Raw genomic sequence first — 23,527 nt, 5'->3', positions numbered from 1 at the left:
TGGAATATGCTCCAACAGGAAGTAGTGATGGCCACCAACTTGAAAGGCTCTAAATGGGGATTAGACAAATTCATGGAGGATAAGGCATCAGTGGCTACCAGCAACAATGACTATATTCTGCCTCCACCATCAGAAGCCATATGTCTTTCAACACCAGTTGCTGGGAACCACAAGTAGGGAGAAGGCTATTGCACTGAAGTCCTGCTTGCGGGCTTCCCATCGGCATCTGGCTGGCCACTGTGAGAACAGAATGCTGGACTAGATGGGCCTTTGGTCTGATCTAGCAGGGTTCTTATGTTCTTAGGTGTGGGTCCAAATTCTGCTTTGGTACTTTTTGTGCTTCAGTGTACTACCTCCACCCCAGCACCAGACAGCAGATACTATAGATACTATATTCCCCCTACCCCCACTCCTCACTGAATCTCTCATTGAATCAGGTACCCAATGCACCATCCTCGAGAAGGTTGTTATGGCGACAAGGATGAATTTCCTGGAGTGAGGACATACGGAGTTCGCGATACGGACGAGACGTACGATGTGTATTGTTATGCAGAGGAAATGGAAGGTAATTATTTCTTTATTTATTCAACATGCCTGCCCTCCACTTTTCCACCACAGGGTAGTCATGGCAACTTGTGGTCTGAAGTAGAACCATTTACAATCAATCTGTTTATCCTTTTCAATAAAAGATATTGCCCATATCATCTTCACCATGGGTGGGGAACCTCTAGCCCATGAGGCTGTTTCCCCCCACACATACCAACCTGCCTCAGGTGTGGGGCAGGTAGAGACATGGCTGCAGAAAACAGGATTTCATTCCCAGCTGATGCATGGGGAGTTCAGTCCTGCTTGGTTTGAACTCACCAGCAAGTTCTCACTGGGAATTGCCTGACATGCCCAAATGCTCCTGGCATTCAGGGAGTTCAATTCTGCTTTGTTTGGGTACATCAGCCAGCTTCCGGATGGGGGGAAGACCCACACCCAGACTTTGCAGAAAGCAGAATTGAATTCCCTGCACATCCACTGATGGGCAGGGAGTTCAGTCCTGCTCCATTTGGCTTCACTAGCCAGTTCCCAGCTGATGGGCAGGGAGTTCAGGCCTTTTTGGTTTGGGCCTCTCAAATTTGTTATGAATTTTGCTTTAGACAAATTCCTTAGCAAAATATATGGCAATTTCATGGCAACACTAACTAACTAAATCTCTGTGGCAGTCATCTAGGATTTACAGGCTATTGGGCTTTTTCCATCTATGATATACTCGCCGTTTTGTGTATCCTTGTTTCTTAATGTCATCCTCTGTTCCGTTTGATCCCTTGCCCTTGTGAACTATAAGAAAAGGTGCTGGATGGATAGGGCTGCTAAAGTCACTGTGCAAAGGGAAAAGATGCAATCCTGAACCTAAGCCTTGGCTTCATTGCTGTATGATTGCAGGTAAAGTCTTCTATGCCACCTCCCCAGAGAAGTTCACCTTCCCAGAAGCTGCAGAGAAATGCCACCGCCTTGGCGCTCGTCTGGCAACAACAGGAGAGCTTTACCTGGCCTGGAAAGATGGGATGGATGTGTGTAGCGCTGGCTGGTTGGCAGATCGCAGCGTTCGGTACCCTATCAACAAGGCAAGTCCCACCTGTGGTGGCAACCTGGTGGGCGTGCGCACAGTGTACCTCCATGTCAACCAGACAGGGTATCCTCACCCCCATTCCCGCTATGATGCTATCTGCTATGCTGGTAAGTACTGTTCACAGCAATTTCTGTATATTTTGATAGCTTCTATAGCTCAGAAGCTGAGAAAAGGTCCCATCTCCAGTAGCAATCAGTGGGGCGGGGGGGTGCCGCTTATCTAGCCTCCCATCAAAGCTGTCACTGTGGCTTACTAGGAGGCAGAGGAGGGCTGAGGCAGCCCACTGGATTGGGCTGATGGGAGTTGTAGTTCAAAAAAGTAACTTTTCCAAGCTCTGGGCTTAACCAGTCAACTTAACCAGATGTCCTCCCTTGGTGTCGCTGGTGGTAATGTTTCTCTCAGACCTTCCAATAAACAAAATGCCTTAAATGGTGTTCTGGCAGCTGCCTATTATGATATCAAAAGTTATCAGATGTTTATGATTCTCTCTGAGCATTCGGCTGTCTTCCCAGACATGTTATCTTTCTGTACTCTGCCGCGGAACTACCGTAGAGAACTCACTGCTTTACACAGGAGGGGGGGGTCAAGGAAACCCTTTTAAAGAACATTTTGTAACTAATGCATACTATGATATGAGCAAGCTACAAACTAAGCAAACTATGTAAGCAATTACAGCAATTATAAGCATATTTTAAACAAATATGGGGCTGATGCCATTACAATGCTCAGGCTTTGAGTGCTGTTGCTTATGTAACTACAAATGGCACCCCCAGCTGTTAAGAGGGAGGCATCAGCAGGCTTAGGGGGAACTCCAAAGTTTGCAGATGTAAAAAAAAAACTGGTGAAAAAACTGTAGGGGAAGGGCCATAGTTGTGGTAGAGTATGTGCCTTACAGGTTCAATCTCTGGCATCTCCCTGGTGGGAAAGAGTCCCTGCCTGAAACCCTGGAGAGCTGCTGCCAGTCTTTCAGCTAGACAATATTGAGCTAGATGGGGCAAGACTCTGACTCAGAATAAGGCAGCTTCCTGTGTTCCTATGTCAGGGCCAGAGTCAGCACCTGGCATTCTTGGGCAACTGCCAGAGGCCCAGCATCCTTGCAAGGGCCCACTGATGGTGCTTTCCATGTGCTGATGCCCTTGTATTTTTTTAATAAATGCTTCAAGCTGGGTCTAGCCACAATTTACATTTCCCATCAAGCAGAGTTTAGAAAAGTTACTTTTTTGAACTACAACTCCCATCAGCCCCAGCCAGCATGATGCTGGCTGGGGCTGATGGGAGTTGTAGTTCAAAAAAGTAACTTTTCCAAGCTCTGCCATCAAGTACCCCTGCCATGGCATCATTCCAGGGCAATGTAGGAAACGAAAATAGCTGCCTGGCAATGCTTAGTTAGAGCATTGCCCGGAGTGCTACATTTCTCCATTATTTACTTGTCTCCTCCAGTCCAATACTTTTATTTTGTCTTGCTCTAGGTAGTGATTTTGACACAATCATCCATGAGAACTTCACTGGTGAGATAATCGATGAACTGGGCAGCAGCTTCACCATCCAGACATTCACAGAGACAGACATCGAGCTAGAATTTGCACTTAATGCCACCGGGGAGGAGGCCCGAGGCAGCATCGCCACCTTGGAGCCAATAGACTTTACCACCTCAGAGGGGGCAGAGGGCTTCACAGCAACTCCAGATCACTTTGTTACTCACTTCTTTGATGAGGCAGAGAACAGGACAGATGTGGAGATCTGGGAGGATCTAGAAAATGCCACCATCTCAATCCCAGACACTCTTGTCACTACCGATACCCCAGAGGTGAGCTCTGTGGAAGACAGCTTGTGGTCTACCGCTGCCATAACACCAGAACTAGAATCTGCCTTGTCGTTCACAGTGGAAGATCAAATTGTGCCAGGGACAGCTGTTCCTGGTATTGGTCTTGTTCCCAGGCAGCCCATTTCTCCCACAGGTATGTGGCATTGATTAGCATTACATACAAACGCCAACTAACAAAATTAACCTGCTCTGGTAACCCAGTGAGATCTACAGTTAATTACATCAAGGGATGGACAAATCTGACCATTTCAGTTTCTTGTTTTTCCAGTCTTAAGTTCAGTTGTCCACATTTAAGCATCAGTTAGCAAACAAAAGTTCTCATGAAAATTTGTCAGTGTGGATTTTTCCAAATAAACACATTTTTGTGTGCAATTTCATCAAATATAATGCATTTTTGTATGTATTTTTTCACTAACATATGCACTTGAAAGATTGTCTTGCCCCTTATACACCCAGTTGATCACTGCACTCTACCGGTGAGGGCCTCCTGCAGATACCATTTCATCCGCAGGTCCATTCCAGACAACAAAGGAATTGGGCCTCTAGTGTTGTGGCACCAACCCTTGGAATTCCCTCCCCTTAAATATTAAACAGGCACCATCTCTGTTGTCTTTTTGGCACCTGCTAAAGGCCTTCCACTTTTAACAAGCTTTTAAGTAGATACCTTTATCCTAGTTTGCATCTCTGTTGGAATTGTTTTGGTGTTTTATCACTTTATTAATATATTTATTGCAACATTTATATCCCACCTTTCCTCCAAAGAGCACAGTGTGGGATACAAGCAAGGTTTTTTTATCCTCACAGCAAGTCTTGCGTGGTAGGCTAAGGTCTACCTGGCCCAAGGTCACCCAGTGAGCTTCATGGCCAAGTGGGGATTTTGAACCCTGGTCTCCCAGGTTCCAGTCAGACACTCTAACCACTACACCACACTGTTGTTTGCTATCCTGGGGTTATTTTGGGAGGAAGGGCGGGATATACATTTTTAAATAAATAAATAAAGTTTTTATGCATACTTTCCCCTAACATAGGGATTTTTTTTGTACACATTATTTTGTTGAAGAACTGCATCACAAAATTTGGAGGTGTAAATTTCAGAGTAAATTTTGAAGGATGGCTGCACCTTGGTTCACATATTCTTTTGAGAAGTGCCCATTCATTTTAATGTGAACCAAACCAAATTTCTCCTCCATCCCTAACTGCACTTTAAATATTTTATGGAAAACAGGACTGAGACAAAACCACCAACACGGAAGGCCCCACCCTAGTGTGTGTGGTTTGCCAAAGCATTCCTCAGTTCCAAGTGTCAGTTGTGCTACTTCCAGTAATGTAGTAGCAAATTTGGAAGTGCAGGGTCCCTTCATAATAGTCACAGCCACACACACCCTTTTTGGCTACTGAGTTATAGCCTTCTCCCACAACAGCAGATGTCCCTAGGAGCCAATCAGCATGAAAAGGGGGGAGTGTTAGCTACTGAAAAGAGCCTTCTCAGTTACTGATTCATCTCCTTTCACTCTGATTGTCTCCAATCAGCAGGAAAGGACAAGGACAAACATTAGAAGACTCTTCTAAGTGACCAACACACTCCCCCTTTCATGCTGTTTGGCTTGTAAGATGCTGGAAACATAGGGAGCCTGCTGGGACCCTGCTCCCAAAAAAAGTAAAGGGTCTAAGATCCCCTGTGACCCTGGATGACTACACCCCTGGCTACTTCTGAAGCAAATTTTGAAATTACAGAAATTTTGGCACAACCCTAGTGGAAATGCAATGCAGGCATTGATGGGTCCATGCTCAATTTCCTCTTCAATTCTTTTGTTTTCTTTAACAGGTGTTGTCTTTCATTATCGAGCATCCACCAATAGATATTGCCTGACTTTTGTCAAAGCCCAGCAAGCCTGCCTAGATAATAATGCTATTATTGCCACTCCTGAACAATTGCAGGCTGCCTATGAGGATGGTTATGATCAATGTGATGCTGGCTGGCTGAGGGACCAGACTGTCAGGTAAGGACAGGTAGTGACTCAGCAAGCCTTGTTGAAAGGTTTAACGAGTTGGGTATATTTAGCCTGGAGGAGAGATTATTAAGAAGTGGTATCACAGCCATTTTCAAACATGTTATTATCTTATCATTATCATTCTTCAGTCACTTTCTACAGAAGAAAAAGTTTCAAAGTGACTTAACAAGATAAAATGCAACAAATAACAGTTTAAAACCAGGAAAAATAAAACAATGAAAAATACAAAATATTTATTTATTATTTGATTTATATCCCACCCTTCCTTCCAGCAGGAAGGAATACATAAAATGATCATCCAATAACACATTAATAAATACAAGTCCTACCCACCTCACTAAAAGATGAGCACCACCGTAGGAGGCAATTTCATTACCAAAGGCCTGAGTGAACAAAAAGGTCTTAGCCTGGTGCCTAAAGACTGACAAGGATGGTGCCAGGTGCTTCTTCCTGGGGTGAGCATTCTACAGATGGGAAGGTCACCCTCTAGGTGGAGGGATTTGTTTTAATGGAGCATTCCAGTCATGCGAGTCCTTATCTGCAGACTGAGATCACATCCACACCATACATTTAAAGCAGGTTGCTTTCTCCAAGGAATCCTGGGTGCAATTAAGAGGCAGGCTTACTGCTTCCATGGGAACTCATCCCAAGAGACAGGCTTCTCATCCTTTCTGGGGAATGATTCCTGAAATTGCTAGATGGATACACAAGGCTCCTAGTGGGAGACTTTTTATAGAAATGCCTTGTGAAGCTTTGGAAGCCATTGCACAGGTTTGTGTCTGTCTCAGAGAGCTAGTGGTACGTACTGAGCTGCCTCCTTCCCCAGCAAGATATTTACACTTAGGTTGTCGACTCGCAGGAGTGTTCAAAATTCTTTAAATTTCAAGAGGAGAAGCTGCCCGAGATGCAATAATGCAGACTTGAAAGGTGATCTGCTGCTGTAATCTGAACATGTTCTTTATTGCCATGCTTTCTCCAAATGGAAGGCATGATTCCAACATTTTCAAATCATGTGAAGGACCCAGATACCTCTGAATCATCAGTGGGGAACCTCCCGCCCATGAGCCAGATCAGCAGTAGGGGTTCCAATTTGGCCCATAAGGCTATTTCCCCCAAAATATGCCCACCTGCCCCACACCTGATGTTGTATGTAATATCAGGTGTGGGGCAGGTAAAGACACGGCTGCAAAGTGCACTCCCAATTATTCCTTGCTATAAGCACTGATCGGATGATCTGCACTAACAACAAGCCCCACTGGGATCAACTGCGCTAGCGAGTTCCTGATTGGAAATGCCGTAGTGCACCTGATCTCTTCCCAAAGCAGGGCTTGCTGTAAGTGCCACAGGGATCGGCTCCACTAGAGAGTTCAGATGATTGACATTTGCAGCAAGCCCCACAGGCTCAGCATTGAAGTTGGGTCACCTGACATCATCAGGTGATTATTGAGTGGCCTTGCCTACCTATCAAAATGGCCCGTAGGGGTCAGGGGGCTCATGATCCAGCCCACCAGCCAAATCCTGATCCCCCCCCCGCTGTAAGTTCTATGACCATCATTTAGCAGAGAGCTGGTTTAAATAAGGAGCTGTGACCTGGGAAATCTCAGAACAAATCTCATATAGCTGCCAGTGTCAGCATTTGGCACCTTTGGGCAACTGATGATGTTGTAGTAGTCTGGAAGGGCTCACCAGTGCCGACTCTTGCCTTGGGCCTTCTGGACATGCTGCTGTTTTGAGTTAAATGCAAGCTGCCGTTTTCAAGTTTCGCCCAATGCCTCAGACATAGCATCACTCCGGGTCATTGTGGAAAACTCGGAAAACAGAAAGCTGTGTTATACCAAGTCATATCATTGAGGTTCATTTTTTTTATTCTTTAGACACTTCAGGTCTTTAAGTTTAAAGATTGTAAGTGTTGAGGAAAATATATTAAACATTTCACTGTGGGTGTGTTTTGATGTTTTCTTAAGTGTATTTTATTCTTTGCCACAGCAGCTTGTAAGGTTCTGAATGCTGACAATTCTGAATGCTGACAAAAAACTGCCAATGATCTTTTGGATTAACTTGAACTATGAATTGAGCTCAAGGATGAGTGTGAATTGCAATAAGTTTCTTTGTGGACATGTTGAACTAGAACTGGTTCCTTTTTAAAATGAATTGTACAGGTTCTGCTTCTTCCACACAGCTATAAAAGTGAACAAACCTTGTCCTCTTTTGCATTTGGCCAACATAATGCTGCATTAGAAGCATGATGGAAAATTAAAAATAGTGGTTTGTAGCTTCCTGCTGCTGCCATCAAATAAACCCACAGCTGGGGGGGGGCACCGATGTAGGAAGGAGCCCACCAGTAGGCACTCACTCCTGGAGCCAGCCCTGACCTCAGCCAGGAATATTTATTTATAGATAAATAAATATTTACTTCTTTATTTTTTGTCATTTTATATACCACTTAATTACAATTGTTTCTCATCCAGTGGTTCTCAGTTTTTTTCCACATGGACCACTTGAATATTGCAGAGGGTCTTTGCAGACCACTTAAAGGTTTTTGCTGTTCTAGGATTCCACAGAATTCACATTCTAATACAGCAAAATACAATATAAGAATTAAAAAGAAGCCATCAAAATCCAATTAAAAAATCAATATGAATGTTTAATATAATAGATGTGCCACCTCCTGTCTTGGACAACTAATTTACTCCATGCCATGGATCACCTGAGTTAAGCTTGCAGACCACTGGTGTCCATGGACCACAGTTTGGGAACCCGTGCTCTATGCAATTAGGGATGCTCCTGTTCCTCATCTTTAACCCCTCACCGAAATCTGTTATTTAAATATGTGATTATGATATTGATGATTTAGTCAATTAATTGACTAACGGGTTTTAAAATAGTTTGATCAGCTAAAATGTGTCCCCTAATTAGTCAGTCTGTTGGGTTTTTTTTAAAAAAAATTATTTTGATACAGGAAATTCTAAAAACTGCAGGTGGCATTCACCATCTTAAAAGAAGCATTTTTCTCCCTGTGGGTGAGAGAAGGTAGAATGCCTCTTTTCTAAGATGATGCTTGCTGTGACACATCTGTGCATCATCATCAAAAAGGGATGCTCTTTTCTTTAAAATAATTGTTCTCATGTGTCAATTTATGCAGCTTTAGGCTGCAATCCAGTACGCGTCTACTCAGAAGTGAGCTCCATTGGATTCAATGGGACTTATCCCCAGGTAAGGGTGTATTGAATTGCTGACTTAAGTAATTAAAGAAACTAAAACTCAAACAATTAAGAAATGAATGTTTATCTAATTGAGTGACTGTAGCTGCACTGATCTACTTTAGCAAAGGCTGTAGCCCAGGGGTAGAACATCTGTGTTGCATAGAGAAGATTGCAGGTTCAATCCCAAGCATCACCAGATAGGGCTAGAAATGTCCCCTGCCTGAAACCTGGGATGTCGCTGCCAGTCCCCAGCATCTCCAGGTAAGGCTGGAAGAGAATCCTGCCTGAAACCCTGGAAAGCTGCTGCTAGTCAGTGTAGACAATACTGAGCTAGATGGGTCTGACTCAGGATAAGGCAACTTCCTATGTTCACCACTGAGAAGGTCCTGTTTCTTGTGGCTGCCAGTCTAATTTTTATTACAGGCAGGCCTGTGCTGATGCCACATAATATCTGTTCTACATGATGGAGAGATGATCCTTTAGTGTGACAGCCCCTGTGCTTTGGAACTCCCTGCCTATTGACAATTAAGTAGACACCCTCGCTATATTGTTTTAGACACCTGCCAAAAACTTTTTTGTTTCGGCAAGCCTACCCAGACATGGTTTTAAAGGTTTTATTGATTTTATCTTTGCTTTTACAATGATGGTTTTTATGCATGTTTGTTTTTAATTGGTGGGAGTGTTTTAGCTGTGTTTTATTTACAATTGTATTTGTACACTGCTTGGAGAGCTCTTTGATCAAGTGGTATATAAATTTTCTACATAAGTAGAGATCTTAAGTAAAATGCCTCCCTTGTCTTCATTGGATAGGTACCCCATTGCGATTCCACGGAGCAAATGTGAAGGAGACAAAGAAGATATCCCAGGAGTCCGGACATATGGTATGCGCCCAGCATCAGAGATGTTTGATGTATACTGCTATATCAAGAGACTGAATGGTAAGTTTTTTCCCCCATAGTATCTGTGTTGGAAGGGCAGCATAATCTGCATGTTAATGTATGCATGCCTATGCCAACATGTGCCAGACAGACTCATGGAAAACAGGTAAAGTCTGAGTCAAAACTAGGAATGTAAGAAAGCACCAGTTTCTATTCTGCCCTGTATTTGTCACATGCAGCACCATTTCTGTTCCGCTGCGGTTCATCTTCCACCTATTTGACTTACTGTCCACTGTGATGAAATCACATACATTACATTGTCATTAGGTTATTCCACCCCATTCATTTCAGTGCAAAGTAAACACAATGCAAATGGGAGGGAACAAAATCAATTATGTATCGTTTGAATACTGAAAGCAACAACAGCAAATACCAACCATATTCAATGGATTGATTTCTGTTCTGTTACAGGGGACAAATAAGCGAACTTCAGCAGTTTCCATGTTTGTCAGAATTCTCTGACATCCCTAGTCAAAATTCATACATACTGTTTTATCCCTAGGTGAGGTCTTCTTTGCAACACAACCAGACCAGTTCACCTTACTGGAAGCCCAAGAATACTGTCAGAGCCAGAATGCCACTCTGGCTTCTACTGGACAACTTTATGCTGCCTGGAGATTGGGCCTGGATAACTGCCTTGCTGGCTGGCTGGCTGATGGCAGCCTTCGATATCCCATTGTCAACCCACGTCCTGCGTGTGGTGGGGAGCAGCCTGGTGTGAGGACCACCTACTTGTACTCCAATCAGACAGGATTCCCTGACCCACAATCAAAGCACCATGCTTTCTGTTTCAGAGGTACAGTCTGGGAGCATTGCTGTTGCACTCAGGTCCTGCTTACAGGCTTCCTGTAGTCATCTGGTTGCAGGGGTGGCTGGTGGCTCTAATGTCAGGGTGGCAGTGAAATCCACTCTGGATTTTAGAGGAGCTTCTAAGGTCCTTGAAACTAAAGTTGACCACTGTGAGAAAAGGATGCTAGACTAGATGGGCCACTGGCCTGATCCAGCAGGGCACTTCTTATGTTCTTATGTGTCTCCGCCTCATCATAGAAAGTTTTTCAAGCATTACGGGGCCATACCAGACAATCTATTTCAGACAGGAAGAAGTACATGAATGATTTTAAAAGGTTGAAACAGTGGAAGCCTTTTCGCTGAGGAAATAAAACAGGAGCCATGATAGAATAATGTAAATTACGTAGAGTGCATGGGGGAAGATTATTCATTCAGAATTGAGTGTGAAGAAGACAAAGATGAAGACAAAGACGATGAAGACAAAATGACGAAGACAAAGACCAAGAAGACCAAGAAGAAGACAACGAAGATGAAGAAGATGAAGGAGGAGGAGGAGGAGGTGCTTCTCTCTATACTCAGGCCCCATCTGTACTATACATTTAAAGCAGTATTATACCACTTTAAACAGTTGTGGCTTCCCCCCAAAATTCCTGGGAACTGTAATTTGTTAAGGGTGCTTAGAGTTGTTAGGAGATCTCTACCCCCACACACAGAGCTACAGTTCCCAGAGTGGTTTAACAATAAATCCTTCTTCCCAGGGAACTCTGGGAATTGTAGCTCTATGAGGGGAACAGGGGTCTTCTAACAACCCTCAGCTGTACTAGTGTAACAAACTACAGTTCCCAGGAATCACTTGGGGAAGCCATGACTGTTTAAAGTAGTATGTTGCTGCTTTAAATGTATAGCGAAGATGGGGCCTCATTCTCTAAGTAGCGACAGTATCTCCCTTGCAGAGCTCATGCAGCTCCGTGGTATACCCCGGAGTTGAGAGCGATGAAGCAAGAGAGGAGGAGGCTTGAGTGCAGATGGAGGCGGACTCCCGACGGATGCAATCATGCCTTGGTAAGTGCTTCCACTAAACGGTATATGGAAGCGGTGAAGGCAGCAAAAAAGCGATATTTTGCTGCCACTATTAAATCATCTCTCAACCACCCAGCGGAGCTTTTTAAAGTTGTCCGAGGGCTTCTTCATCCTAACCCTCCGGATATCTTAGAACCATCTCAAACCCGCTGTAATGAGTTTGCTGGGCACTTCCAAGATAAAATCTCATGCATCCGCTGGGACTTAGACTCCAATATTATGGCAGTTGAACCTAATGAGGTATCCGGAGCACGGGCTTGTCCTCACTTATTGGATGAATTTCAGTTGGTACAGCTTGAGGACGTTGACAAGGTACTTGGACTGGTGCGTGCATCCACTTCCGTACTGGATCCTTGCCCTTCTTGGCTAGTGAAAGCTGCCAGGGTTGGAACTGCCGGCTGGGCCAGGGAAGTGATAAATGCCTCCATGAGAGAGGGAGTGGTCCCCTGCTGTCTGAAAGAGGCGGTGGTGAGACCACTCCTGAAGAAACCTTCTCCGGACCCAGATAATCTGAACAACTATAGACCGGTTGCGAACATCCCATTTTTGGGCAAAGTTCTAGAGCGTGTGGTTGCCAACCAGCTCCAGGTACTCTTGGATGAAACCGATTATCTTGATCCATTTCAATCCGGTTTTAGACCCGGTTTCGGCACTGAAACAGCCTTGGTCGCCCTGTATGATGACCTATGTCGGGAGAGGGACGGGGGGAGTGTAACCCTGTTGATTCTGCTTGACCTCTCAGCTGCTTTTGATACCATCGACCATGGTATCCTTCTGGAGAGACTCACGGAACTGGGAGTTGGAGGTATCGCTTGGCAGTGGCTCCGCTCCTACTTGGTGGATCGTCTCCAGAAGGTAGGGCTTGGGGAACATTACTCGATGCCCTGGACTCTCCATTGTGGAGTCCCGCAGGGATCGGTTCTGTCCCCTATGCTCTTTAACATCTATATGAAGCCGCTGGGAGTGGTCATCAGGAGCTTTGGAGTGCGTTGTCACCAGTATGCTGATGACGCACAACTCTATTTCTCCTTTTCATCTTCTTCAGGTGAGGCTGTTAATGTGCTGAACCGTTGCCTTGCCGCGATAATGGACTGGATGAGAGCTAACAAACTGAAGCTCAATCCTGACAAGACTGAGACGCTGTTGGTGGGTGCCTTCTCGACCCAGGTGGTGGATGTTCAACCTGTTCTGGATGGGGTTACACTCCCCCTGAAGGAACAGGTTCGTAGCTTGGGGGTCCTTTTCGATCCATTCCTGTCACTTGAGGCTCAGGTGGCCTCGGTGGCACGGAATGCGTTCTACCATCTTCGGTTGGTAGCCCAGCTACGCCCCTATCTGGATAGTGATGACCTCGCCTCAGTTGTCCATGCTCTGGTAACCTCGAGATTGGACTACTGCAATGCACTCTACGTGGGGCTGCCTAACTACAGCTAGTGCAAAACGCAGCAGCCAGACTGCTGACAAGGACCAGACATATGCACATATGTGCACATATAACACCTGTTCTGGCGTGTTTGCACTGGCTACCTATTTGTTTCCGGGCTAGATTCAAAGTGCTAGTTTTGACTTATAAAGCCTTACATGGTGCGGGACCACAATACCTTGCGGAACGCCTCTCCCGCTATGAACCTACCCGCTCACTACGTTCAACATCTAAGGCCCTCCTCCGAGTCCCGTCCCATAGGGAAGCTCGGAGGGCTGTTACTAGATCTAGGGCCTTTTCAGTGGTGGCCCCCGAATTATGGAACAGTCTCCTCAATGAGGTGCGCCTGGCGCCTTCTCTTCTATCTTTTCGGCGCCAGGTTAAAACCTTTTTATTCTCCCAGGCATTTTAATGCTTTATTGTCAAGTTAATTTTATTCCAAGTGGTTAAATGCTCAAGCTGTATGTTTTTAGCGATTTTATCTGATTTTTATTTTTACTGTATTGTATTTTATTCCTTGCTGTGAACTGCCCAGAGAGCCATAGGCTAAGGGCGGTATAGAAATGGAATGAAATAAATAAATAATAAATAAATGAGGCAGTGAATCTGCTCCTGGTTTTAGTCCAAACTTTCAAGGAGCTGTCCAGGGTGCTGACACCTATTCTCAAAATAGGTTCAGCACCTTCAACAGCTCCTTGAAAATTTTGACTGAAATCCAGAGCAGATTCACTACCCCACTGGCATCGTAGCCATCAGTCTGTCCTACGCCATATATAATAGGGAATAGACATTAGACATCTGAGACACAAAGGACACTCTTGGACAGTCACCGCAATATTTTTTTTTTCTTTCAGCTCAACCATCTCTGTATGAGGACATAGAGGAAGATCTCATTGCAGCCCAGCTAGTCCCTGGGATTGAGGAAGTCCCTTCTGGGGAGGAAACGACTGTGGAAATGGAATTTGCAACTGATGTTGAAAACCAGACTGAGTGGGGAACAGAAGTGTTTCCGACGAATATATCATTGTTGTCTGGTATGTTGGGTTCCATGGTTTAACTCTGTAGCCCTATTCAGATTCATCCCTCCCTCCCCATCTGTGACCCTCCCAAAAATTCATCTTTCCCATCGCAATTAGGCTTGAAGAGGAAAGGGGGATGTTGCAGTTGCAAAGGAAGGGCTTGGAGGGCGTATGCGTGCTCACAAGCACTGCCTTGGCTACCTTTGTGCCATGTAGGGATGTCAATTCCAGTTCTATCCATTTCTAATTTTTCCAGTCTTAAATTAAGTTCTCTACATTTCTGCAGCACTTTGTGATTTTTTTTAAAAAAAAATCTTCAGCACTTTAGTGTGAATTTCTCCTAACACACATTTTTGTATGCAGTTTTGACTAATATATACATTTTTGCAAACAATTTCTCCTAGCATAAATGCATTTCTCTGTGTTATTTTCACTAACTTTTACTAACAGGGAGGGCTGTTATTCGGCGAAACATTGTTGATAACTCAGAAGCTACACAATAGGACCCATCTTTTTCATTATACATGTCTTCCTGCTAGCATTGCTCCTAGGTGTGAAGTCTGACATTGCAAGTAGCCTAAGCTGATGCTTCTCTTTCTATCACATGAGAAATTGTCGTGGTGCTCTTGAATAAGATTTGTTTTAACATGGTGTTTCTTTTTCTCTCTTTTCCAACTTTTTTTTAAAGTGAGTCCATCAGCTGTTCCTTCTGTTGATGGAACACCTGATGAAACAAGTGCAGAAGCTCCAGTCACAAAAACATATGATTCTGGCTGGACATCTGGAGCTCCAGATATAAGCGGGATGTTTGAACCTAGTGGAGAACCTTCTGGATTTGGAGAAAGCGGACTCCCTTCTGGAGCCACAGACTTTAGTGAGCTTCCTTCTGGAGAGAGTGGGCTACCATCAGAAGACTTAAGTGGCCTAACTTCTGGCATTATTGAGGTCAGCATCTTACCTTCTGGAGATGAAGAATTGACATCAGGGATTGCCTCGGGAATCCAAGAACGAGTACCTGGACTTCAAGAAGGCAAAGGGATTCCAGAAATGAGTGGGTTGCCTTCTGGATTTAGTGGAGAGAATTCTGGTTTTGAACATTTTAGTGGCTTACCATCTGGGGAGTATGATTACAGTGGTCTCACATCCGGATTTCCTACCGTGTCCCTTGTGAATGCCACATTGGTGGAAGTTGTAACCACAGCAACGGACAAGGAAGTGGAAGGGAAAGGAACAATTGAGGTCAGTGGAGATGGAGACTTACCAGGGTTTCCCTCTGCTGAATGGGACATTAGTGGGGTAACCAGTGGATTACCCTCGGGAGTTGAAGTCAGTAGAATACCTGACATTAGTGGGCTTTCCTCAGGACTCGATATCAATGGTGAGCTGTCTGGGATACCTGATCTCAGTGGATTACCATCAGGACTTGATGTTAGTGGACAATCATCTGGTCTGCCAGATATTAGTGGGTTGTCTTCAGGAATTTTCAGTAGAGAACATTTTGGGATACCTGATGTAAGTGGTTTTGTGGACTTAAGTGGCCAAGCTTCTGGTATTGATGGAAGCAGCGAGCCTTCAGGGGTCACATTCATAGATGCTAATCTGTTTGAAGTGACAACTCCTGCAGCTAAAGAAGAAGAAGGGAAAGGATTTGTAGAAATGAGTGGGTTGGCTTCAGGAGACGAAGGTTTATCAGGCATGGTGTCTGGAATTCCAGATGTGAGTGGTCAGCCTTCTGGCCAAATAGACTTCAGTGGGTGGACTTCAAGAGCTCATGAAATCAGTGAACTTCCAAGTGGACTAACAGACATTAGTGGAGAAAGTTCGGGTGTTGGTCTCACCAGTAGCTTGCCATCTGGAATTTATGATTACAGTGGACTTGCGTCTGGGTTTCCCACAATCTACCTTGTGGATACAACTTTGGTGGAAGTTGTAACACAGCCATCTGCTGCCCAGGAACTAGGAGAAGGGACATCTGGGATATTAGAAATCAGTGGACTTCCTTCAGGAGAGAGGGAGGCATCTGGGGAACCATATGGTGTAACGACAGCTAGTGGATTTCCATCAGGGACAGTTGACATCAGTAGAACATTATCAGGTGTTCCATATTTTAGTGGTGAAATTGCTGGTGTCACTGACCTTAGTGGAGAGTCTTCAACAGTAACAGGTACTAGCGGTGATGCCTCTGGAATCCCAGAAGTCACTTTAGTAACATCTGAACTTATAGAATCTGTGACGAGCCCAGCAATCTCACAAGAAATGGCTGGAAGAACAGAGGCAACATATCACCATTTTCCTGAATCAAGTGGGGAAGCCTCCACAGCTGGTGGAGAGACTTCTGCATATCCTGAAAGTACCATAAACCCCTCTGAATATCATGACATTAGTGGTGAAACATCCATATTTCATGAAGCTGGTGTAGAAACCTCTACTCTTAATGAAGCTAGTGGTGAAACATCCATATTTCATGAAGCTGGTGTAGAAACCTCTACTCACCATGAAACAAGTGGTGAGGCACCCACATTTCATGAAGCTGGTGTAAACACCTCTACTGTTCATGAAATAAGTGGTGGAACATCCACATTTCATGAAGCTGGTGTAGAAGCCTCTACTGTTCATGAAATAAGTGGTGGAACAACCACATTTCATGAAGCTGGTATAGAAACCTCTACTCTTAATGAAACTAGTGGTGAAACATCCATATTTCATGAAGCTGATGTAGAAACCTCTACTCACCATGAAACAAGTGGTGAGGCACCCACATTTCATGAAGCTGGTGTAAACACCTCTACTGTTCATGAAATAAGTGGTGGAACAACCACATTTCATGAAGCTGGTATAGAAACCTCTACTCTTCATGAAACGAGTGGTGGGACATACACATTTCATGAAGCTGGTGTAGACACCTCTACTCACCATGAAACAAGTGGTGAGGCATCCACATTTCATGAAGCTGGTGTAGAAGCCTCTACTGTTCATGAAATAAGTGGTGGAACATCCACATTTCATGAAGCTGGTGTAGAAGCCTCTACTGTTCATGAAATAAGTGGTGGAACAACCACATTTCATGAAGCTGGTATAGAAACCTCTACTCTTAATGAAACTAGTGGTGAAACATCCATATTTCATGAAGCTGATGTAGAAACCTCTACTCACCATGAAACAAGTGGTGAGGCACCCACATTTCATGAAGCTGGTGTAAACACCTCTACTGTTCATGAAATAAGTGGTGGAACAACCACATTTCATGAAGCTGGTATAGAAACCTCTACTCTTCATGAAACGAGTGGTGGGACATACACATTTCATGAAGCTGGTGTAGACACCTCTACCCACCATGAAACAAGTGGTGAGGCATCCACATTTCATGAAGCTGGTGTAGAAACCTCTACTCTTCATGAAACGAGTGGTGGGACATCCACATTTCATGAAGTTGGTGTAGACACCTCTGCTCACCATAAAACAAGTGGTGAGGCATCCACATTTCATGAAGCTGGTGTAGACACCTCTACTGTTCATGAAATGAGTGGTGAAGCATCAACATTCCCAGAAAGCCACCCAGAAATGTCCACTCTTTATGAAAAGGGTAATGAAACATCAGCATTACCCGAAAGCTATTCAGAAACATTTGGAGTACTTTTTACCAGTGGATTGCCCTCTGAAGGACTTGAAGAAAGGAGTCAAATCCATGGGGACAGTTCTGGGCCACCCCCTCACCCTGTCTCAGATGTTCCGGAGAAAGCTTTGTTGCCAGATAGTCTACCTGGGACCAGTAATCCAGATGCTGAACTAACTGAACACTCCAAGCATCTAGAAGAAGACCAGGTTAAAACAGATGCCTATACACAAATAACACCAGGGTCAGAAGTGGAAGGTGTGGCTATTCCAGAGGTTCCACCAACACCTCCTACTGCCACTGATTTCCTGCCTGAAGGTTCACCTGAAATAACAGCTAATGCAACACCTACTGCACAAGGTACAGTTGAAAATATATGTACAATAGAACCTCCAATAGTAAGTCTTTCTTATCTGAATCTCCAGAATGTTAACACTCACTGAGTCTCTTCCGTACCCTCCTTAAGCATGCTGCCTTTCATCAGTAGAACCTCATTCCTGTTCACCTAAATCAGGGGTGGGGGGCCTTTTTCAGCTTCAGAGCTGCATTCCCTTCTGGGAAACCTTTTTTTTGGGGGGGGGACATTCCAGTAGTGAGCGGGACCAGAGGCAAAAGTGGGTGGAGCAATGAATGTAAATTTTGCCTTTGTACAGTAGGCTAGTTTCTACATATATTCACACATATCCCTCTTTATCCTCCATTCAAGGTAGCAAAAGGCATCATCAGAGTTCACAGACACATTCCAGCCAGGCAAAAACACTCAAGGGAGTTGAGGGAGGTGGTTGGGGAGGGGGTGTGGGGTGGGGAGAGCCTGAGGGCATCTAGAGAGGCCTGAGCTTCCCTATCCCTGACCTAAATGATTGATTATCTAAACTAGGGGTGGGGAACTAGATCAACCAACCACCAGTGGGAGGAACCATCAATGCTTACCTTCCTTTCATGGTTGCAGTTACACCCAAGACATGTGAAGAGAAGCCATGTGGTGTTGGGACCTGTCAGGAACAAGATGGGAGCATCACTTGCCTGTGCCCACCTGGATATATGGGCGATCGCTGTGACATAGGTAAGTCCTGACTTCTTAATATGGAGGTGGAGGGGAATATTCACCCTACTGAAATGAGTGTTATTGCAAACCTGCTCTGCTCATTGGGCATTTTGGGCAAATGTCCCAGGGTCCAAGCATGGAGGGAGAACTAAGAACAGAGTGCTTATCCACGATGCATTGTCATGATGTTGGTTTGTTCATGTGCCAGTAGAACTACAGATCTGCTCAGGATTCCTGAGGATTAATTTCCCCAAGTGCAACAAGATTGATTTGTTTTGATTTGATTCGATGTGGCTTTTCCAACAACATTGAGCTCAAAGCAGCTCGTCATAAAAACAAAGCATTAAAAATTAGCAAACTACATTTCCATCAATGTAATCATATTTAAAACACACACATACAATAGCATGTAAGTAAAGCAAAAGCAAACAATTCAATAAGCAATTAATGCAGTTCAATACAAACTCGTAAGCATTCAAAAGTAATGTATCAGAAATGGCTACGGAGCACCAGCCCAGTGCCAGTTGACATAATCTCTCTGGGAAGGGACTTCTTCACCTAGTGCAGCAACAAAATCCCAAGCAGCAGTTTCTTTCATAGTTATAGCCACAAGGGAGATGGATCTGGTCTTAGCCATTTGGCTTTGCATCCTCAGATCTCATGTAGGGCTGCATATACACCATACATTTAAAACACGACTTTCCCCGAAGAATCCTGGGAACTGTAGTTTTTAAAGGGTGCCTGGAATTGTAGCTCTGTGGGGCATAAACTACAGCTCCCAGGATGCTTTGGGGAAAGCCATGTGCTTTAAATGTATGGTACATAATCAGCCTGGGTTTCCAGGTTCGGAAGGAAACTGCTCCTTTTAAAAGTTCACAGTAGGATCCTCCTGTGAAAGAGTTACATGCACATCAAACAAAATGTATTTTATTTATTATCATGTTCATGTCCCATCTTTTCTTCAAGATGTTTTTCCCCTTCCCCATTTTATCCTCACAACAACCCTGTGAGGTAGCTTAGACCACTGTTCTTCAACCGTGGGTCCCCAGATGTTGTTGAACTGCAGTTTCTATTATCCTTGGCCATGGGCTAAGCTAGCTGGGCTTGACAGGAATTGTAGTCCGACAACATCTGGGGACAAAGGTTGAAGACCAGTGGGTTAGGCTGAGAGACTGTGACTTGTCCAAGGTCACCTAGTGAGGTTCATGACTGAGTGGGGATTTCAACCCTGGTCTTTCAAGCCCTATCCAACACTCTAACCACTACACCACACTGGCTCTCATCCCTATCACACCTCTCCCTCTCATGGAGGATTGCTGGACAGGCCCGATGCACCCTGAACCCCAGCATCAGATTCTGAATTGCTGGTACCTTATCATTTCAAGGCTCCTCTATGACATCTTTGTGCTGCTGTTTCGCACTGTTTGATCCTGTGATATTAGGTTGCAGCCAATGTTAATCCTACTCAGAGTAGACCCATAAAAATTCATGGAGACATCTAATGGGTCCATTATCTTCAGTGGGTCTATTCTAAGTAGGACCCATGGATTTATTTTGAAATCAGAGATTGTAGCATCACATATCACATTTGGGGGGACATCAAGACATCCAAATTGCTTTCTCATTTCATTAAGTTATTAATTTGAACTTAAAAGGGAGCAGCGTTGAAGCAAAGGAGGAGAAGATATGGTATGTCTTTGTTGGTACCAGTTCCAAATTTTAGGGGGCTCTTGGGCCAGGCATCCTCAGTGGTTCCATCTCTTTCTGTGTGGTCTCTCCTCCCCCTCCCCACCACTGCCATCCAATGAAGCTGAAGTTTGGAAGATTCAGAACAAGCAAAATGAGATGCTTCTTCACACAGCATACAGTTAACTTTGGAGTATGCTGCCCTGGGATGTAGCGGTGGACTCCAACCTGGATGGCTTTAAAAGGGGATTAAATGAATTTATGGATGATAAGGCCATCAGTGGCTACTAGCCACAATGGCTATGCACTACACCCCCAGTGTCGGAGACGGCATGAGTCTGAATGCCAGTTGTTGGGAATCACAGGCGGGAAGTAGTGCTGTTGCACTCATGTCCTGCTTGTGGGCTTCCTGTAGGCACCTGGTTGAACACTGTTAAAAGGGGATGCTTAGCTAAGTGAACCTTTGGTCTTATCCGGCTCTTCTGATGTTCTTGTGGTCTCACCTGCTGTAACTCTTACTCCTCCTTGCCTTTACCACCACCTGCTTTCGTGCCAGACAAAAAGCAGCAGCTGCTGCCGCTCCATCTCACTGCTGCTGCCATTCTCTCGCTCACCCCTTCTGGGCCCAAGTGAGAGATCAGGTGAGCAAGCAGGTGAAAAAGGCAAGGAGGAAGAGAAGCAGGTCCAGGTGGCTCTCAGTGGTTGCCCCTGCTGGGGTGTGGGCCTTGGCAAATGCCAAGCTATGCTGACCCCTGGTGCCAGCCCTGGTTTTTATGTTGGTAGGGTATCTTTGGGTGATCACCTTGATCTTCATACTTGTGTGTGTGTGTGTTGACAAAATAATATAATCAAGGATGTGCTATAGAGCATAATTCACTGACAGCTAGGGATGTCAATTTCACGTTCTCTCCATTTTTCATTTTTCCAGTTTTAAGTTTAATTGTCCATAGTTCCACACCAGCTTGTGATTTTTTTAAAAGTCCTCATGAAAATTCATCAGTAATGTGAATTTCTCCTAATATACACATTTCTGTATGTAATATTGCCTAATGTACATTTTTGCAAATCATAGTTTCACTAATATTTATATTTTCCCTAGTATAATGCATTTTATATGTTTTTCACTGTTATTGTTATGTGCCTTCAAGTCGATTATGACTTATGGCAACCCTATGAATCAGTGACCTTCAAGAGCATCTGTCATGAACCACCCTGTTCAGATCTTGTAAGTTCAGGTCTGTGGCTTCCTGTATGGAATCAATCCATCTCTTGTTTGGTCTTCCTCTTTTTCTACTCCCTGCTGTTTTCCCCAGCATTATTGTCTTTTCTAGTGAATCATGTCTTCTCATGATGTGTCCAAAGTATGATAACCTCAGTTTCATAATTTCAGCTTCTAGTGACAGTTCTGGTTTAATTTCTTCTAACACCCAATTATTTGTCTTTTTCGCAGTCCATGGTATACGCAAAGCTCTCCTTCAACACCACATTTCAAATGAGTTGATTTTTCTCTTACCGCTTTTTTCACTGTCCAACTTTCACATCCATACATAGAGATCGGGAATACCATGGTCTGAATTAGCCTGACTTTACTGTTCAGTGATACATCTTTGCATTTTCGGACCTTTTCTAGTTCTCTCACAGCTGCCCTCCCCAGTCCTAGCCTTCTTCTGATTTCTTGACTATTGTCTCCATTTTGGTTAATGACTGTGCCGAGGTATTGATAATCCTTGACAAGGATTGTTTTTCACTAATGCACACATTTTAGGCACACTTTGGCTTAGTATATGCATTTTTGTACACATTATGTGGCTGGAGACTGCATTGCAAAAATTGGAGACAGGCAGATTTCAAAGGATGGCTACGTTTCAGTTTGCATATTGCTTCAGAAAGTGTGAATTAGGTAGATTCTCCTTTAAATGCAAACTGAGTTGAATCTCTCCCCCGTTCTTGTTTCTCTCTAAGATCACATAACTTCCCCAGACAATAAGCAGAACAAATACTGAATAAAGACTTGATATAATCTAACCTCTGTGTAAGCCTTGTGCAAGCAAACCAATAAAGAGGTCATCTGGAGGAGCCCTAATTCACTCATAGCCAATCTATGCGTGCTTGAAAATCACATGGTGAAGTTCTTTCAAACTGGGGCAGGGAGGGGGGAGAAACGGCATGTTCACCTATTCATTCACAAAGAATAATAAACCTGTATTGGAGCAACAGCCACTGTTTCATTGCTAGCAGTTACAGTGAGAAGGAAAATGTGGGTGTGGGGTGCAGAGAGACATTTGAACTGGGTTTTGTTGGAATTCCTATCATGGGGGGGGATCCTGTTAATTCCCTTTCCATTTTTTTATTTGTTTTGTTTTGTTTCTGGTTCTGTGTCAAAGCTGGGACTAAACATACAGCTGGTTATCTTCTCTTGCTGCTAAACATGTGAAAGGAATGTGTGGTGATGACCAATGGCTAGCACACCGAATAAAGATGAAACAACTAGAAGTGGACAAAGGGTTCCTCCAACTGCCTGTGTTTTGTGGGTAGGGATGGAAGGATCTGTGAATTTTGATTCCCTTGGGCTCTCATTTTTCCATTCTTTAACTCAGTTCTGTACATTTCTGCAGGAATCTGCTATTTCTTTTTTTAAAATGCTCATGAAAATTATTCAGCATTTTATTGTGGGCTTTGCCTAATACAAACCAGAGCTTGGAAAAGTTACTTTTTTGAACTATAACTCCCATCAGCCCCAGCCAGCATGGCCACTGGATTGGGCTGATGGGAGTTGTAGTTCAAACAAGTAACGTTTCCAAGCTCTGATGCAAACACATTTTTCTCTGCAGTTCTGACGTACGCATTTTTGCAAGCTATCTCCCCTAACATAATGCATTTTACATAATGTTATTTTCACCAGTATATTCTTTTTTTAAAATATACATTTTTGCCCATATATGCATTTTTGTAAACATTTGTTGGAGAACTGCATCACAAAATTCAGATAAGTATGAATTTCGAAGGGTGGCTGTGTTTTGGTTTTCATATTGCTTCAGAAAAGTATGAATTTGACAAGTGCAGCTTTAAATGCAAACTCAGTTGAATTTCTCTCCCATCCCTATTTGTGGGAGGGATTTGAGCGCATATCGGGAAATATAGGTTTGCAGTTAAAGTGGATTAAAGCTCTTTGTTGTCCTACTGCAACAGATCCACTTTTTCAAAGAAACAGATTTTCTGCCGTTAGTGACGTGATGGGGAAATGTATTGAAAAGGGTAGGATGAAATGGGAAGACA

The 23,527-nt window shown here is 44.0% G+C and overlaps 1 protein-coding gene across 2 annotated transcripts in view; it reads left to right on the top strand.

The window, feature by feature from the left end:
• Positions 1 to 23,527, top strand: part of ACAN (aggrecan) — a 70,945-nt gene that overhangs the window by 24,438 nt on the left and 22,980 nt on the right. For both annotated transcript variants that reach the window (XM_061595463.1, XM_061595462.1), the window contains exons 6-14: positions 438 to 565; positions 1,432 to 1,725; positions 3,088 to 3,576; positions 5,269 to 5,443; positions 9,469 to 9,596; positions 10,099 to 10,392; positions 13,743 to 13,922; positions 14,596 to 17,880; positions 18,470 to 18,583. In XM_061595463.1, coding sequence (XP_061451447.1) covers positions 438 to 565; positions 1,432 to 1,725; positions 3,088 to 3,576; positions 5,269 to 5,443; positions 9,469 to 9,596; positions 10,099 to 10,392; positions 13,743 to 13,922; positions 14,596 to 17,880; positions 18,470 to 18,583 — 5,087 coding nt within the window. The remainder of the gene's footprint in view (positions 1 to 437; positions 566 to 1,431; positions 1,726 to 3,087; positions 3,577 to 5,268; positions 5,444 to 9,468; positions 9,597 to 10,098; positions 10,393 to 13,742; positions 13,923 to 14,595; positions 17,881 to 18,469; positions 18,584 to 23,527) is intronic.

This window comes from Rhineura floridana, chromosome 14 (assembly GCF_030035675.1).
Source record: "Rhineura floridana isolate rRhiFlo1 chromosome 14, rRhiFlo1.hap2, whole genome shotgun sequence".
NCBI classification, from domain to species: domain Eukaryota; kingdom Metazoa; phylum Chordata; class Lepidosauria; order Squamata; family Rhineuridae; genus Rhineura; species Rhineura floridana.
This window is presented reverse-complemented; position numbering and strand designations above follow the sequence as displayed.